Source organism: Limulus polyphemus, unplaced genomic scaffold, assembly GCF_000517525.1.
Source record: "Limulus polyphemus unplaced genomic scaffold, Limulus_polyphemus-2.1.2 Scaffold592, whole genome shotgun sequence".
NCBI lineage: Eukaryota > Metazoa > Arthropoda > Merostomata > Xiphosura > Limulidae > Limulus > Limulus polyphemus.
The window spans coordinates 74,454-92,251 of NW_013666202.1; the positions used below are offsets into that span (position 1 = coordinate 74,454).

The window sequence follows — 17,798 nt, forward strand, 5'->3', positions numbered from 1 at the left end:
TGACCTCAAAGTTCTTTTGGCTCTGAAGATTAAAAGACTGATAAAATCCCCTCTCTTTTACGTAAAACATGACATTAATTTCACCAGAACGAATCGGAAATATCGAAATAAACAAACTCTGACAATTTAGCGTTTTAAAAGCGATTAGAAACCAGTAGCAAAAAAAAAAAGGAAACATTACCACGCCAGATATTTTATATTCAAGAAAAACAATGCCAGAAAGACGAAAGCGTTTTAGATTTTAGTTATTTTTAAGTTCAGATTTTTTTATTCCAAGCTTTGCAAAAGACTTTCTGAACCTTTCTCTAAGAAATTTAGTCCCAATTTCTCCATTTCGGACTAGAAATAAAAGGTATGTAAAAATAAAATGTCAGATTTATCTTGCGTCTCATCCAAGTCACTGGCTAAGATTTTCCTCAATACCACTCGTCAATTGGGATGAACGATGAGAGACAAAAGATCCTCTGAAACGTTATATATATGTTGTATGCATGTAAACCATAAAGTGAGTTTTTCTTTACGTATGTTATTTCAACACTTTTAATCTGCACCAGCAAGTGTGACATTCTCTCTAAAGTAAACTATATACGTGTACAAATACACTATTTTAGTTTTACTTTTTTTCACGTTTAGAATAATTATGAGAGAACTTTGAATAACTTATTCCGTGAGCTTTGCGTGTGTATATGTGTCTATGCCTAGTGGTCAGAGCGCTCGGCTCACAAACTGCGGATCGCGAGATCCAAACCTGTAACCGAAAATTCTCGCCCTTTCAGCCATGGTAGCGTTATAATGTGACGGTCAATCCTATTATTCGTTGGTAAAAGAGTAACCGAAGAGTTGGCAGTGAATGATGTTGATCAGCTGCCTTTCCTCTAATCCATCACTTCAAAATCAGAGATGGCTAGCGCAGATAACCTTCATAGCATTGCGCGAAATTCAACAAACATACAAATACATATTCAAACACAACTTGTATACTTTACTTTTATATTGAAATCCCATAAGATATACTCGAACCTGCTGTACATGTACGAAACATTTTTTTTTGTCCACTTTTGTCAAGTGAATATGGGCTCGTAAGTAAATATCCTCTTTCTACAAGAAAGAAAACCATTAATTCTAACACGTGTTGGTTTACGGCTAGTATACTAGGTGTTTTTTGCTTGTTTGTTGTACTTTTGAAGAAACATGAGCTTCATATGTTTACTACTCTCCAGCTAATGTACAGCTGTGTTCTGGCCGATTATTGCCTGGTGTTATGCAATATCGATTATCCACAGTTCTTGGTAAGTTGGTTGATTTACATGCAGCTGAAAACATAACTAGTGAAAAACAAAGTGGAGCGCATGAAGTATAATCATTGAAATGGAATGTTTTACTTGGACGTAAAAGCTAATCAGGCATGGTACGTAATATTCGCATCAAGCTATATTTGTGGCTGAGTATCTGTGATTTTTTGCTTATTAGCTTTTTTTCATTTCTTTTCCAAGAACTTGCATCACATTATAGAGATCTATACAGTATAAATAACATCCTTTAGGACAAAAGTAAGAGAGAGTTGAACGTAATATAACCAAAATTAACACTTGTATTTTACTTTGAATTTCATGGACGCGTTGCCTTCTAAACCACAAGGGGCTAGACACTGCATTATGACTAACGAATAGAAACTGACAAAAGAGCTCAGTATAAGAACATTTTGAATTGTAATTAAAATCTGAAAAGAATTGGACAATGGCACAGGTTGGCACTATGGTGGAGCTATGGATATTGTAACTGGTGAGCCAGGTTTGGATCTGTGGTAGTGTTGGTGATTGGCTGTCTTAACTGGTGAGCCAGGTTTGGATCTGTGGTAGTGTTGGTGATTGGCTGTCTTAACTGGTGAGCCAGGTTTGGATCTGTTGTAGTGTTGGTGATTGGCTGTCTTAACTGGTGAGCCAGGTTTGGATCTGTGGTAGTGTTGGTGATTGGCTGTCTTAACTGGTGAGCCAGGTTTGGATCTGTGGTAGTGTTGGTGATTGGCTGTCTTACCTCTGGGACGGCGGCAGATTGCCTTATAAAAGTAGCTTTGTCATACATTCAAAAATAATACAAATGCATCTGAGAAATACATTACTACTTAATAGTAGACTATTAATAAAGATATTATCATGAAATTCAATACAGGACATTTGTTAACTTGTTGTGAAACTAAGTCTTGTGGTTAAAGATTCAGTGACATTGCTTTTATTACGTAAGTACATATGGTCACCAGTTGAAAATGCTCGATATATATATGTATATATATATATGTTTGGGGGTTGGTTTAATTTTACGTTAAAGTTATTTCTAAACATTAAAGGCAACTGCCTTCCCACAACTGGCTGTAGACAGCGAAAGGCAGTTGGAGTTGAGACGTTGTGGTTTCAAGCACTCAACTCCTAACCCATAACTGATTCTCCTTAGTTGTTGACAAGTTTTACATCGGATTTTGCCTGATAGGTGGAATATCCCCAACGCATATAGGTGCTATGACCACGGGCATTATCCATTGTAACCTAAGTACGTCAACAAGAAATTATAACAGAGTCATAATTTTGAGTTTCTGTTTTAATATATTGTTTCTGGTTTATATTAAGTTCATTATTGTTTTATAGTGCTGATTTTAATCGCCTATGAACAGTTAATGTATTGCATAGCATTATATATATATTTAACTAGCTGAGTTACCAGGCGTTGCACGGTGAAAATTTAGATTTGAAATCTATAAATCAGTATTTTTTCAGCAAATTATTCAGTAAGTAGACAAAAGCTGTGATGCGAGATATAAAAAAAAACATTTAATCAAACAAAGCTTATTTGAAATTAGATCGTGTTTGAGCTTGTCTTGTTCTTTGAGCCTGAAGTCGTACATCATGTTGCTCCTCTGTTTCTTGCTCTCTCTGTAAGTTATTTGTCTTAATTTTTGTACTTGAAATCTGGTTTGACGTTGTTCAGAAGTTTCTTGTTGTCTATATCCAGTTTGCCTTGATGATTCTGACTGAACCCTGGCTTTGTGCTGTTCAACAGTTTCTTGCTGTCTTTGAGTAACCTGCCTTTCAGCTTGAGCTCGAAGTCTAACTTTACGTTGTTCCAAAGTCTCTTCCTGTATTTAAGCAGCCTGTCTTGCAGCTTGTGCTTGAAGTCTTTGATTGCGTCCTTCTTTATGCTTGCATTCTTTTAGCGGTAGAAGACTTTCCATAGAAAGGGCGTTTCTTGGATGGCATAATCACCTGTATCACTAAACAATAATTTGCAATTCACAAAGTTACTAAATTACTTATGAAACCACTTAGCACTAATTAAAGAAACGGTTTTTGGAAATACTGAATTGACAGCAAGGTGATTTGAGTGTTATCCGCCATAACGCTTTTTATATGCAAAACGTGCTTGTGTTTGTATGTTTATTACAAAAAAAGTATTACAAAAAATGGCGCAGTAATCATTAATTGTCAATTTCGTCATTAAATACTAAACCAAATACAAAATAAGTAGCACCATTAAATTTCTTGTAAAAAACTGATTACTATGAAGTTATTTTAAAATTTGCAAGTTCAACCGTTTGGTTTTCTATAGCGAACAAAATAAACAAATAAACAAACTTCCTTTTTATATATATATAACCAAAACACCAATAAGATTCACCTGTGGATACGAATAAGAAAACACTGTTCAGAAGACAATTGTCCCCCAGTGGGTCAGAGGTAGTTTTATAAGTTTCGATTCCCTGTGGTGGGCAGAGCGCAGATAGCTTATTGTGTAATTTTGCGCTACAAAATGAAGAAAAACTGAAGACAATATTTCAGGAAAATTACCGTAATGTAGACATGCAACATTTTAAGAATGAGGATTACGTAAACGTGTGATGTTTCCAATATTCTCATAGTTTGCATGCCTTGGGCCACTGGTAGGACAGCGATAAGTCTACGAACAACGTTAATATCCGAGGTTCGATTCCCTGCAATGGACACAGCAGATACCCAAATGTGGCTTTGCTCTAAAGCCAAGCACATATGCCTTGGAGTAGCAAGAATGAATATTTCATAAAAGAACCACAAACAGTTTGAGCTTCCTGTTGTAAATATATATATATATATATATATATATACTTTACTAGTACACTTGTGTATATTACTTTATGCTGTATGTTAAATTTCCCAAGATTGAAGAGTGTTTGTAACACACGATTTTTAAGTTTATAATATTCTTTTAGCTGAACCCTGTTACAAAGCCTGGCACCCAGGAGAACAAAGACAAAGTGGAAGAACCTCTTAAAACTGTGAATGGAGGACCGGCAGAAACCAACGTTCATTCTACACCCGAAGAGAAAACGGAAGAGGTTGTGGATTCTGTGGACATGCCAGTACCAAGGTATCATTTCTTTGGTCTTGTTATTTTTTGGATGCCTTAATTATATTATGTCGTTTTAAGATATGGACAAGAGGAATGGTCAACCATGAATCATTCTTTGAAGGTTTTACGGTCCGTCTAACAAATTGAGATATTTGTTCTACCAACAGGAAACGTTAATAGAGTTTGACAAAATTTGTTGTAAACGTTCATTCGTTCAAAGTTTCATTACTGTTTCTTTAACGTGTGGGGATATGTAATGCAACTTATAATCGTTTTGGTATTATACACAAAATACTTTACGTGAAATTGGAAGAATTTTCACATCTTATTTTCCAAAAGAAAAAGCATAGCATGTATGTACAATTCCATTTGCTTGAGCATATGACATTTCTCTCTATAGCCTGCTTTGACGTCATCTACTTAGTATGTTCATTAGCGAAATAACCAGGAACTGGCCTGTTAGATGACTGATACTGCGCTCTATAAAATAAAGTAATGGTTTTACATATTTTTAGATATATTAACGCAGATATATGGGCCAGGCTTTATTAAGTGTTCAATTTTATGTCTCCGGTGTTCTGGGACACATTTCTTGGAATACACACCTTACACAAATATATAATAATTTCTAAATGATAGACGATGGACATATCTTTCCAAACATATATAATATGTTGAGTTTTTGTTAAGTTTTCCAGCAAACCAAGGAAATAAACAATGGTGGGGTGTTAAAAGTAGCTTGTCACCAGCAGAAAAATTAATTTCAAAGCAATAACACCAACACAAAAATTGTAAGTATGACTCAAGCCTATACTGTGATTATTTTGTTATTAGCTGATTGTCCCATTACTTTTCACATATAGAAATATCCAAAATAACATGTTGCCGTTATCATGTGTTCTCCTTTACGGTTGCTTATTTTCAAGACAATAATTAAAAATTTTTGAATAAATAAAAATATTAGAGTTTAAAATCAATCCGAGAAATGTATAATTTGATTTCATCATACTCCATAAACAGGATATCAATAGATATTTTGGGTATGTCCATTTGGAGCTTGTAATATAATTAGTTTTTTAAGCACATCTCCTTTACGCATGTATCTAGTATATATACTTAGCTTATGTCAGTTTGTTATATCATTATACACAACAGCCAAGACATTTATTGTTATTAATAATTGAAAGGGTAATAGCAGATTTGTATTCTTCAATAAAAGTCACTGAACATGAAATTGCGTGAACTCCTTCATGTGTTCTCTTTTACATCAGTTTTGCTTCAAAGGGGAATATATAGAGTGTATAATACTTTTCCCGCCATATTTAGTTTCCACCATGTGCAGATGATTAGGGTAGGGTGGATTTGAAATGTATTCGTCACAAATCAACTCATTTTCCTGCAAGAAAAGTCCTTGAACACTGGATTACATAACAGGTGTGTATCTCTTTAACTGTATAACTAACATTCAAATGGTGTGAGTGGTGGTAGTTTTAGGTTTAAATGACTGGTGAGTTACAAAGCTAAATCTGTGACCGATAATTAGGGGTCTATTTATAAAAACAGATAATTGGTGTCATGGTGAGATGCAAGTGAAGGAGATCCCCATTATAATTCAATTTCTTATATATGCTTTGCACTTCTTAGTATAATGCCACATAATAATAAAAGCTTACATGTGAAATAGTCTAATACAAGATAACTATTTTTATTAGCCTACTATAGTTGGATTTATTGTAGAAATGTAAAGGAGATCACATTAATTTCTACACCTGTCTTTGCTAATATACAGGAGTGTTATGCATTTCAGTGATGGGTTTCATATTTGTATTTTGAGAATGAATGGTAAACAAAGTCAGCAACTGAAACATTATCACAGAAAAAGGCAGCAGAAGAGAAAACCTTCTTACAATTTGTTTGCATTTTTGCCTACAAATTCCAGGTATAATATAATCGGGTAAAGGAGAACACATGTGGAAAACAGTAGTCATCTTCATCAAGGTGGAGAAATATGACAGAATGTAGCCCTAGTGCTAGATTTTTTACCCAAGGTTTTTCAGTAGTTATCTTTTCAAGAACTTTATAAATCATACTTATAGGACAAGATTTTTTTCTCAACATTTTCCAGTTGAAAAATGGACACTTAAGAAAGCCTGGCCTTTATTAGTCATCCGGAATCACGGTCCCTAAAGATTAACTCTTCCGTAAGCACAATTGTTCAAGGTTAGGTCCTTTAGAATCACAGCTTCTAAGAATCATATCTTCTGGAATCGTATCTCTAAGAATTATCGTTTTCAGAACTATAGATGGTACGGGTATCGTCTTCAGAACCACACATCTCCTAATGATTATCACCTCGATATTCACAATTTCCAAAGATTACATTCCCTAGAATTAGTGTTCAGAAGGGGTAGCTCCTAAAGGTTTTAGAATCACAGCTTCTAAAGGATAGATCCTCCGGAATCATTCAAGTTAAAAAAAGGAATAATGTGTGTTTTTATTATGAAATTGTGGTATGTGATACGGAAATTGATTAAAGTATGTTAAGTCATTAACTTACGCATAAGTTTAAAATTCAGTATAAACTAAATAATTGGATAAGTCTGCAATGCTGTAGGGAAAGAGAGGGAATGGATATTTAATGAAATGTTAGAAGGTTCTGTTCAAATCTTGAATGTGAAACAAATGTAATAACATTTTATAAATGTAAAATTCTGTAGGGATGGTAGTGCCAAAAAGAATGTAAACAAGAACATAGGGATGATACAGCTATACATAGATCATCCCTATACGAATTTCAATATTAAAATTTAAGAGGTAATGATAACATTACACTAGAATTGTGTGTTTGTTTTTTAATTACTACTAATTATTACGACTAAGCAATGACATCATGCAATGCCCAGGGACACATAGAGTTGATTTAGGTTTTAACTGATAATATTGATAAAGTAGTTGAAGAGTTATCTCAACTGAAACAAGAAGAAGAAAGATGAACAATTTGATGGGTTGGTCACTTTCTGGTTTGGTATCTTAGCGATGTTTTTTTTTTTTTGCCTTGTTTTTGGGCTTGTTAGACAGAGAAACAAATGAAAGTGAGTGACAGTCATCTTTTAAAGTAAAACTATCTGTCATTGTTGATTATGCCTATTTGAGTACTTTGGCTAAAACCCAAAACTGAAGATCGTTTTACATAAAGTAGCCCTTAATATAATGTCGTGTAAGAAATTACCGAGCATCAGTTAGGCTTTCATACGATGTCGTGTAAGAAATCGCAGTATATCGTTGTTTTGTATCATTTAACTTTTAACGCGTCATTTCGTGAGGAAATAGCCGTAAGATCTTCTTGTACAAAACAATTATTATTTTTTTTCTCTTGTATATTTCATTTCCTTGAAATTTAAATAGTGATTAATAAAATATCTGTAGCTATAATAACTAATTACATTTTCTTTCCTCATCTACAATCTTGTCGCGGTAAAACGGTCATTACCAATAGCACGCCGTGCTTTACCCGTTCACAGTCACGTCATGGTAAAACGGTCATTACCAATACCACGCCGTGCTTTACCCGTTCACAGTCACGTCATGGTAAAACGGTCATTACCAATACCACGCCGTGCTTTACCCGTTCACAGTACGTCATGGTAAAACGGTCACGACCATGCTGTGCTTTACCCGTTCACAGTAACGTCATGGGGTCACGACCATGCTACCCGTTCACAGTAACGTCATGGAGGTCACGACCATGCTGTTCTTTACCCGTTCACAGTCGTCATGGTAAAATGGTCACGACCATGCTGTGCTTTACCAGTTCACAGTAACGTCATGGTAAAATGGTCACGACCATGCTGTGCTTTACCCGTTCACAGTAACGTCATGTTAAAACGGTCACGACCATGCTGTGCTTTACCCGTTCACAGTAACGTCATGGTAAAACGGTCACGACCATGCTGTTCTTTACCCGTTCACAGTAACGTCATGTTAAAATGGTCACGACCATGCTGTTCTTTACCCGTCCGGAGTCACGTCATGGTAAAACGGCCACTACTACGTTGTGCTTTTTCCCGTACACATACACGTCATGGTAAAATGGTCATTACCATGATTAACTACTGCAGATCATTCCCCTTAACAAAATTCCTGTGAAGTTTGTTTATAAACAAGTTGATGATTTCTGATTTACTTTTTTCTTCCGTTTATTCGTCGTTAAAACCTACGGGTACATAAAAGAAGTTGAGCTGAGTTACCAAGGCAAGTATGTCATCGAGTATTATTAATTGAATCTGCACAGTCAAAATCATAGAAAGATTATATTTACTGCTTGTCAATTCAATGGCACCAGTTGATTGGATTGACGTTTCTCTGCAGGCGAATAGGGTCAAAGATGGGCCCTATTTTGTTATCCAGCATAATTTCAACATCGTTACATCTTGATGACATCATAATCATAATATTCACCAACTTCCATCCTGTGAATCAGCTACCAGAAGAGTGTCAAAAATTTACATAAGCTTTCTGAAACCGGTGGACGGATATCAGTGAAATCTGTCATTACATCAGAAGGCACACTGTGGAATATGTAGTTTTTACTGCGGAGTTGTAGCGTGATGACGCTTTGATTTCAATTTGGTAAACATAAAGATGGAATTTACATTTAAAAAAAAAATGTGTTCTTTACGAAACAATTTGCTTATATCTAATCACGAGACGGATGTGAAAAACAAAGAATAAAGTTTTCTTACTGAATTCCTATTAATATTATGTTAAGCACATTTTTTATATGTTGAGAGGAACCCAAGGCTTCAAAATGGCACTTTTTTTTTTCCAGGTCCATGTTTCAAAGTTGCACGGGCTCGGCATAGTCAGGTGGTTAGGGCGCTCGATTCGCAATCTGCGAATGTCCGTCACACTAAACATGCTCGCCCTTTCAGCCGTGGGGACGTCATAATGTAACGGTCAATCCCACTATTCGTTGGTAAAAGAGTAGCCCAAGAGTTGGTGGTGATGACTAGCTGCCTTCCCTCTAGTCTTACACTGCTCAATTAGGGACTGCTAGCGCAGATAGCCGTTGTGTATCTTTGCGCGAAATTCAAAAACAAACAAACAAACGAAGTTGCACGTGCGCACTAATTGTTAACTGTAAAGGAGTGTGTGTATTTTCACTGCTTCGTACCAAACCATGCAATCCATCTTAGAAATGAACTTACCTAGTATTGAATTTTCTATTTTTCATTATTCATCTTTTTGTCGTGACTGGCGAGCGTGTAAGATTCACGACCTTAGCCGGTTTGAGGAACTGTTATTAATACGTATATTTGTTGGTACATGTACAATGACTGCAGATGTTCTTTTAGACAAAATCTCGCCCAACTGACTTGAAAGTGTAATCTCTCGTTGTTTATATGACACAGAGAACATTTGTTTAGGTTTTTTTTTCTCTCGTTAGGTTAACATTAAACAACAGAAATAATCCAATTTGAGTTATTTTTACAATATGTCTGGATAAAGGTTAAAGAGAGTGACATGACTCTTGAAATAATACATTGTAATGTGGTTTCTATTTTGCACAGACCTGGAAGAATAAACCCGATTTAGATATATAGGCAAAGAGTTTTCAACTTTCAGAATGTTTTAAAGTAAAACAAAAAATCATCATCAAAAAAAAAAATTGTAACACTTTATCAAAAGTTTATTTGATAAAAACATCATTTATCACCATGAGGGGGAAATTATTAAAATCTGTAACAATTCTACTCAATAAAAATATTTCTTTTCCATCCAAAGATTTCACAGAACCATAAATATAATTTATATTTATATTTTGTACTTATGGTAAAGCTATTAAAACTAACTGCCAACGTTCCTAATTTTGAACTACTGACAAACGGGAAGGCAGCCAATCAGCATCACCCTACCACACACTATCTAAGCCAAGAATGGACTGTTATTCTTATAATGCACCTAGAACTTAAAGAGGTATTACACGAATTTGAACCCAGCTTGCCAACTCAGAAATACACAGCTCTACCACAGGGCCAACCCGCTAAACGAATGACTTTGTGAGCTACAACAATTTCTTTGTAGGTAGTTCCATGAAATAGACAATAACGAATGTTAAACTGTATGTAAAGGAAATGTTTCGATATTTCAAAAGAACGTATTTCCATTCGTTTTCACATACTAGGACTTAGAAAAAACTGTGCACTTTTCATGAGAGCATCTTATAAACTTTTTAAAACTCAATTTGATGTTTTGAAAAGAAACAGTGATAAATGTGAGGAAACATTATAAAAAAATACTCATTATGTTAATACAATTAACCAAAACTTGAGCACTCGTATGGTATGGCTGATTTGAATATTTTACTTAATAGGTTTAAGCATATTTTAGTGTCTTAGTACTATCTGTAAATTCATCACGCGAACAGATTATTTTCAGCTCCAGTTTTTAGAGTTACATGATTTGTCCTTTTTTTTTTGTCAAGTCAGACGTCAGTAATAAAGACTGTTTATACAATCATGAACAAAAAGTGTCACTGGACCACTGGCAGATGGAATTGGTTATGTATTTGGTCTTACTGCCGCTATGGTTATTTTATGCGTGTGCACGTGCAATTTTTCACGAGAAACATAGCTGCACATTGTTAGAATACAGAAGGGTGTTTGTTTGACAAATATATAATCGACCACAACTTTGCGCAATTTATTCGCAACATTTCAAACTAATTAATCAAGAATAATTATTAAAACAGCATTGCCATGAACCTAGGTTCAATTCTCCAGTTTGCATATTCTCCTGTTTCTTATTGTGCAGTCTGAACATACCTACAAACGTGGAATTCTACATAGATACCGTCTTCTATAATTTACAAGTAAACTTCTAACAATTTCTGTAGATACAGACACTAATAATCGTTTATGTACACGAACTTCAATAGCTGTAACGAACATTTAAAGAGATTTCGTGAAAATAAGTCATTGAAGTTGTGATTGTCACAATCTTTGTTTACACTAATGTAACTAAACCAGTCACCAATTTACTGAAACATAGCTATACCATTTTTAGAAATTATAAAATTTTATCAAGAGTTATGTAAGAGATTAATATTGCTATAATTCTGTGTAAAGATTGAGCAATTGTTTTAATTTTCAAAAACTATTATGTTATATGTAAATTAAAACGAATGCATATACATATAGTTAAATGAATAGTGTGTTGACATGTGATACAACTTCTGTTTTATGGGGAGTTTTTTTCGTGCCTTGCGCCGCTCGTCTGTAATCCGTTCTTAAGCCTTTGTATCACAAATAACATGTACAATTGGAAGTGAGAGATAAATGTTTACGTAAGGGCGGATGTCAAATTCTATGTATTTGTTACTGAGCAGAAAGTGTTCGCGTATTGAGGAGGTGAAAAAATATATACATTTGTTGCTGAGTTGAAGCAATATATATATTAGGAGCTGAAGCATTTACAATAAACCGTGTATTAATTTTTGTTTAAGAAACAAATAATGTAAAAAATCCGTGGTATCAAAACACAAGGACAAGGACAATTTATTTTTCCTAAATCTTCATCGGTGAAGTCGACAAAATTTTTAAAAATTTTTGGTAAACAATTTTAAATAAAAATACACGCAGTTTGTTATATTTTTTTCTGTACATATACATACATACACCCCACTTAGTGACAAAGCGGTAAATCTGTAGGCTTATGCCCCCCAGTGGCACAGCGGCATGTCTGCGGGCTTACAACGCTAGAAACCGGGTTTTGATACCAGTGGTGGGCAGAGCATAGATAGCTCATTGTGTAGCTTTCTGCATAACTACAAACAAATAAACTGTAGACGTATAACACTAAAAACCGAGTTTTGATATCCATGGTGGGAAAAACGCAGATAATCCATTGTATAACTTTGTGTTTAACAACAAACAAACAATAAATAAATAAATACATACACCGTTGCTCTAAACATCAACAAAATGCTTGTTGTTATTCTTCAGAACGAAACCTTCCATAAAAAAAGGAGTTCTCCACTTCCTGAATAGAAAAAAAAAAGATTAAACTTAATATCCAAAATTGACGAACAGACTGACATACAGACAAATAGTATTGCTTTCAAACATGTTGTTAGTTGCAGGAATAATTATATAGTTAAAATATAAATGTTGTTTAAAATATTGAGAGTATGAATAGAAACTTTATCACAGTGTCAAATACCATATAATACTTGTAAGCAATTAAATAGTTTGTAAAAATATTATACAGTGTAATTTTGGAAAGCCAATATATCTCAAGAGTTAAAAAATAACTTATTGTAACTATTATATTTTTCATGAAACACAGTTTACTCTATCACTCATTTTATTCCCTACTAGCGAAAGTACCCGTCTTCGCTCGGGTTATTAGGTTGATTTATTCTAGTTGACTATGTCAGTGTGTGTATTCTGAACCCGTTTTAGCATAAAATTATAACCTGTATACTTTTGTTGCTCCTTTACGGGATGTGGTCTGTTTATAAAGGTAACTTTCCCTCTGATTTGTCCTCCGATTTTAAACTTAAATAGTAAAACAAACCTATTTAATTAACGGAGCCTCAAAATTAAAAAACAACAAATATTTATTTCAATTTTATAGTTTATACATTTCATTATATAATTTCAACACATAGCCTCTTAACAACAATATTGGGTTATACTTTTATTGCTAAGGAACATGATATAAAAGCCATTGTTGGAACACATTGTTACCAAACCGCACTGGCTTTTCTATATATTAAAAGTTGTTATATAAGGAACCACCTCTTCTTTTTTCTTTTTTTTTGCTGGATTACCTCATTAAAAAGATGCACGCGCGCGCGTCTGTCTGTCTGACTGTGCTTTACATCTATAATTTGTAATATAAAGAACCTCTTTTTCTATATGGTTTACGCTAGCTTGCTTCATTAAAAAAGATGTGTGCACGCACACACGTGGTTAAGATAAGTAATAATACCCAGATGCAAACCCTCAGGGTCGACTTGGTATTGGTGCAAAATCTCAAGTTTCTAGGTTCTTTCCTGACCCCAGTGGCACAGCGGTATGTCTGCGGACTTACAACGCTAGAATCCGGGTTTCGATGCCCGTGGTGGGCAGAGCACAGATAGCTCATCGTGTAGCTTTGTGCTTAATTACAAAGAAACAGGTTCTTTCCTCTTAGAATTATGGCGGTCATATTTCTTTTCTATGTGGTTTTTCGCATAAAAAGATGCGCACGCGAATGCGTGCACGCACAGATAAGTAATAATACCCAGGTGCACATCCTCAAGATCCACTTAGTATGGGTGCAAAATTTCAAGTTTCCAGGATCTTTGCTGTTGGTGCTATGGCGGTTACATCTACACAGTCACGCACACACACATTTGCGTGCCTGGCTGTCTGGATTTTTATTCGTAATATAAGGAACCATTTCTTTTCTATGTGGTTTATCGCTAGCTTGCCTCATAAATAGATGCGCATGCGCAAGGATAAGTAATAATACCCAGTTGCACACCCTCAGGGCCCACTTAGTATGGGTGCAAAATTTCATGTTTCTAGGTTCTTTGCTCTTGGTGCTATGGCGGTCACATGTTCTTTCCTGTGTGGTTTTTCGCTAGCTTGCCTCACAAAAAGATGCGCTAGTATTTGTACAAAATTTCAGGATTCTAGGTTCTTTCCTCTTGGAGTTATAGCGGTCACACACAGACAAACAGACCCATAGGCTCGCCCTTTTATTATTATAGACAATATTCTTCATGAAGCACAGTTTACTGTATCACTCATTTTATTACCTGTAATATTCTTCATCAAACATAGTTTACTGTATCACTCATTTTATTACCAGTAATATTCTTCATTAAACACAGTTTAATGTATCATTTATTTTGTTAACTATAATATTCTTCATGATTTGTTTGTTTTAGATCAAAGCCACATTGAGCTATCTAACCCTATATTTTAACGTTGTAAGTCGAAAAACTAACTGCCGTCTCACCAGGGGACCTTTTTCATGAAGCACGGCCTACTATATTACTTATTTTATTTTGTATAGTATACTTCAGGAAGCACAGGTTACTGTATCACCCATTTTACTAACTATAATATTCCTCGTGATATATTTTACTGTATGACTCATTATTCCTTACAAGGGAAAATCAAATCAACTTTTTGTTTCCCAAAGAAGTCAAGTAAGGAAATTAAGTCGGTCGGTCGAAAATAAGTAAATATTTTTTCTTATTCACAGTAAAGTCTCAGACAGCTCTTCTCTTGAGGGAGAGACATAATAATAACGTTTAAACCATATGTTTATTAATACAAGCTCATAGCACATTGACGAACGTTTCCTATGTCGGTGATGTTTGATCTATGAATCTTAGTGTAGTTTTTGTTTGTTTGTCGCCAAGTCCTTCTTGAACTCGACTGACATGCATCGCACCATTTTGTGTAGTCTGTTGGTCAGGATTTATTTTAATGTAGCCTCTGCAGAAAACTATCGGTTACAATGTCACAGTCAAAAACTTAAAAAAATGCCTTTTTTTTTAACGGTCAGGACGTTTTTTTTTCTTTAATATCCTGAAGAATATTAACTTTTCTGACAAATCTTGAAGAAAATGCTTCTACTTATCCCCAAGTATATGATAGGTTTAATGTAGAAATTTTTAATAACTTATAATTCAACTTTTTGCTTCTGTGCTGTATCTTCCTATAGAAAATGACTGCTTCAGCGTCTTTCAGACTTGTTTAGTCATCACTTTTGTTAACAAAAAAGAGAGATTATAATTAATGATACTGATTATAAAGTGCTTTTCGGGGATTTCACTTTTATTTAGAAACAAAAAGTGTTCTCTTCAACTCCCCCCCCCCTTTTTTTTAGCTGGCTTCGCGGAAAAAAAATTTAAACCATGTGAAACTTAACAACAAATAGGCAAAACTTTTAGGGAAATTTCAGGAATAGTGACAATGACGTAATGACGTAGATGTAAGTGGGCAATACTGTCGGGAATAGCTATCACAACGTAGTTGTAAGTAGAGAATTATACGTTCGTGAATAGTTACCACGACTTAACTATAAGTGGAGAATATTCTCGGGAATAGTTACTACGTCATAGTTGTAAGTAGAGAATTATATGTTCGTGAATAGTTACCACGACTTAACTATAGGTGGAGAATATTCTCGGGAATAGTTACCACGTCATAGTTGTAAGTAGAAAATTATATGTTCGTTAATAGTTATCACGACTTAACTATAAGTGGAGAATATTCTCGGGAATAGTTACCACGACTTAACTATAGGTGGAGAATATTCTCGGGAATAGTTACTACGACATAGGTCTAAGTAGATAATTATACGTTCGTGAATAGTTACCACGACTTAACTATAGGTGGAGAATATTCTAGGGATTAGTTACTACGTCATAGTTGTAAGTAGAGAATTATATGTTCGTGAATAGTTACCACGACTTAAGTATAGGTGGAGAATATTCACGGGATTAGTTAATACGTCATAGTTATAAGCAGAGACTTGTACGTTCGGGAATAGTTACCACGACTTAACTATAAGTGGAGAATATTCTAGGGATTAGTTAATACGTCATAGTTATAAGCAGAGACTTGTACGTTCGGGAATAGTTACCACGACTTAACTATAGGTGGAGAATATTCTAGGGATTAGTTAATACGTCATAGTTGTAAGTAGAGAATTATATGTTCGTGAATAGTTACCACGACTTAACTATAAGTGGAGAATATTCTCGAGAATAGTTACCACGTCATACTTATAAGCAGAGACTTGTACGTTCGGGAATAGTTACCACGACTTATCTGTAAGTGGAGATTGAATACTTTCGAATAATTGCCATGACGTTGCTTAAATGGAAAGTAGTAAGTAAACAGTGATCCCAGGAATAGTTACTAGAAGTATAAGTAAGTAGACAGGAACTGTGACTTTAGTGTGGCAGTAAGTGAATAATTAATATGACGTGCGTTTTCTGGTCACTTTATTAGGACCCTCACCTTGACCTTTCGCCGCGGTAATAGCCTATGCAGCATATATTTCATAACACGTCAGAAGGGGTTTTATGTGATACCTTAGAACATCTTTACTTTTGTTCGTAACTTAGTTTGAGGGGGCTAAAATAATGTGATCGGATACCGTCTTGACGTTTTATATAAAGTACAAGATATATATGTTGCAATCAAGTAAAACGCCTAAGATACCGAAGCAGATAGTTTTTAGACGAATATTGGCTGCCAATAGTATAAATCTGTCACAGAAGTCGCTCTTGTCTAGCGATAGGTAGTAGGAGTGGCTTAATAAGTTTTCGTTGGCCAAATGACGTGTTAGGGAAAATTGGAGATAAATCAGGAAAGTTATACTAGGTTACGTTTTTCAAAGAAATCTACTTATCCGACAGAAATTTCAATCAACATCTGTTTCTGTGTTCCCTAAGTAAGGTATACCATATTGTTTGTTTATTATTACTTTCATTAACAGTATTAATACATCGAATGTCATTGTTTTTAATTGCATTTTTTGTTATTATATTTTTATTATAGAGATTGTTTTCTATTGTTAGCTTAGTATATGTATTGAGGACCAACCTAAACCTTCTAATCTGGCTGAATTTTATGAATATTATTAGGATTACGGCCGAAAATATCGTTAACAGCAAAGGTATGCAACTGATGAAACAATGCAAACTATGTTTGATTATCTATACTGATTGTCTGGTTGACTTTTAATTTCATTCTAAGTACATAGCTTACTCTGGTAGGAAGTTAATATCTCCTGGAGAATTTTTGCATTGAATGGATAGTGACTAGTGAGACAAAAACTAGATATAATATACTATTTATATGTCTCGGACTCAAAATTTGTAATAAAGTAACTACTAGGAATGTGTGAAGAAAGCTGAAGAGAAGGATGACTTATTACCGTATTACCATCAATCTGAATATAGAACTAACGCTAGACGAAACTTCATTAGTGTTTACATCATTCTTTCTCAAGAGATGAGCCCCCTCTTCCCCAATTCGCGAAGAGAGAGAGAAAGCGACAATAAGGACAAATTCATGGAAGGGTAAATTTAATTAGTGCCCAAATGTCATTGCTTACATGAAAAGATGGAACAAAAGAAAGGAAAAAAAAAAAGGTAAATATTATTATTGTCAATGTACCACTGTCTAGTCTTCCCTTAGCTTGTCTTTAAATGATTAATTCAACCAAAACCAGTTCGAATCAAATGCAGTTTTATTGCATTTTATTTTGTAATCGTTGTACTTTAATCTATGTATATATATATATATATAATAGCCACACGTCCGTCTCTCTGTCACGCTCTGTATCTCCTGAACTGTTAATCATAAAGGAAAAATATGTATACAAAATGTGTTCTTTTCTTGAGTACA

General features: G+C 34.6%; 1 protein-coding gene across 10 annotated transcripts in view; it reads left to right on the forward strand.

Annotated features, from left to right (window-relative positions):
• LOC106459319 (sorbin and SH3 domain-containing protein 1-like) overlaps positions 1–17,798 on the forward strand; it is a 122,958-nt gene that overhangs the window by 43,269 nt on the left and 61,891 nt on the right. For 9 of the 10 annotated variants that reach the window (XM_022385781.1, XM_022385776.1, XM_022385775.1 and 6 more), the window contains exon 2: positions 4,235–4,392. In XM_022385781.1, the coding sequence (XP_022241489.1) occupies positions 4,235–4,392 (158 nt within the window). Of the gene's footprint in view, positions 1–1,295; positions 1,409–4,234; positions 4,393–17,798 lie in introns of those variants that run through there. The other variant, XM_022385782.1, reaches the window with a different exon arrangement.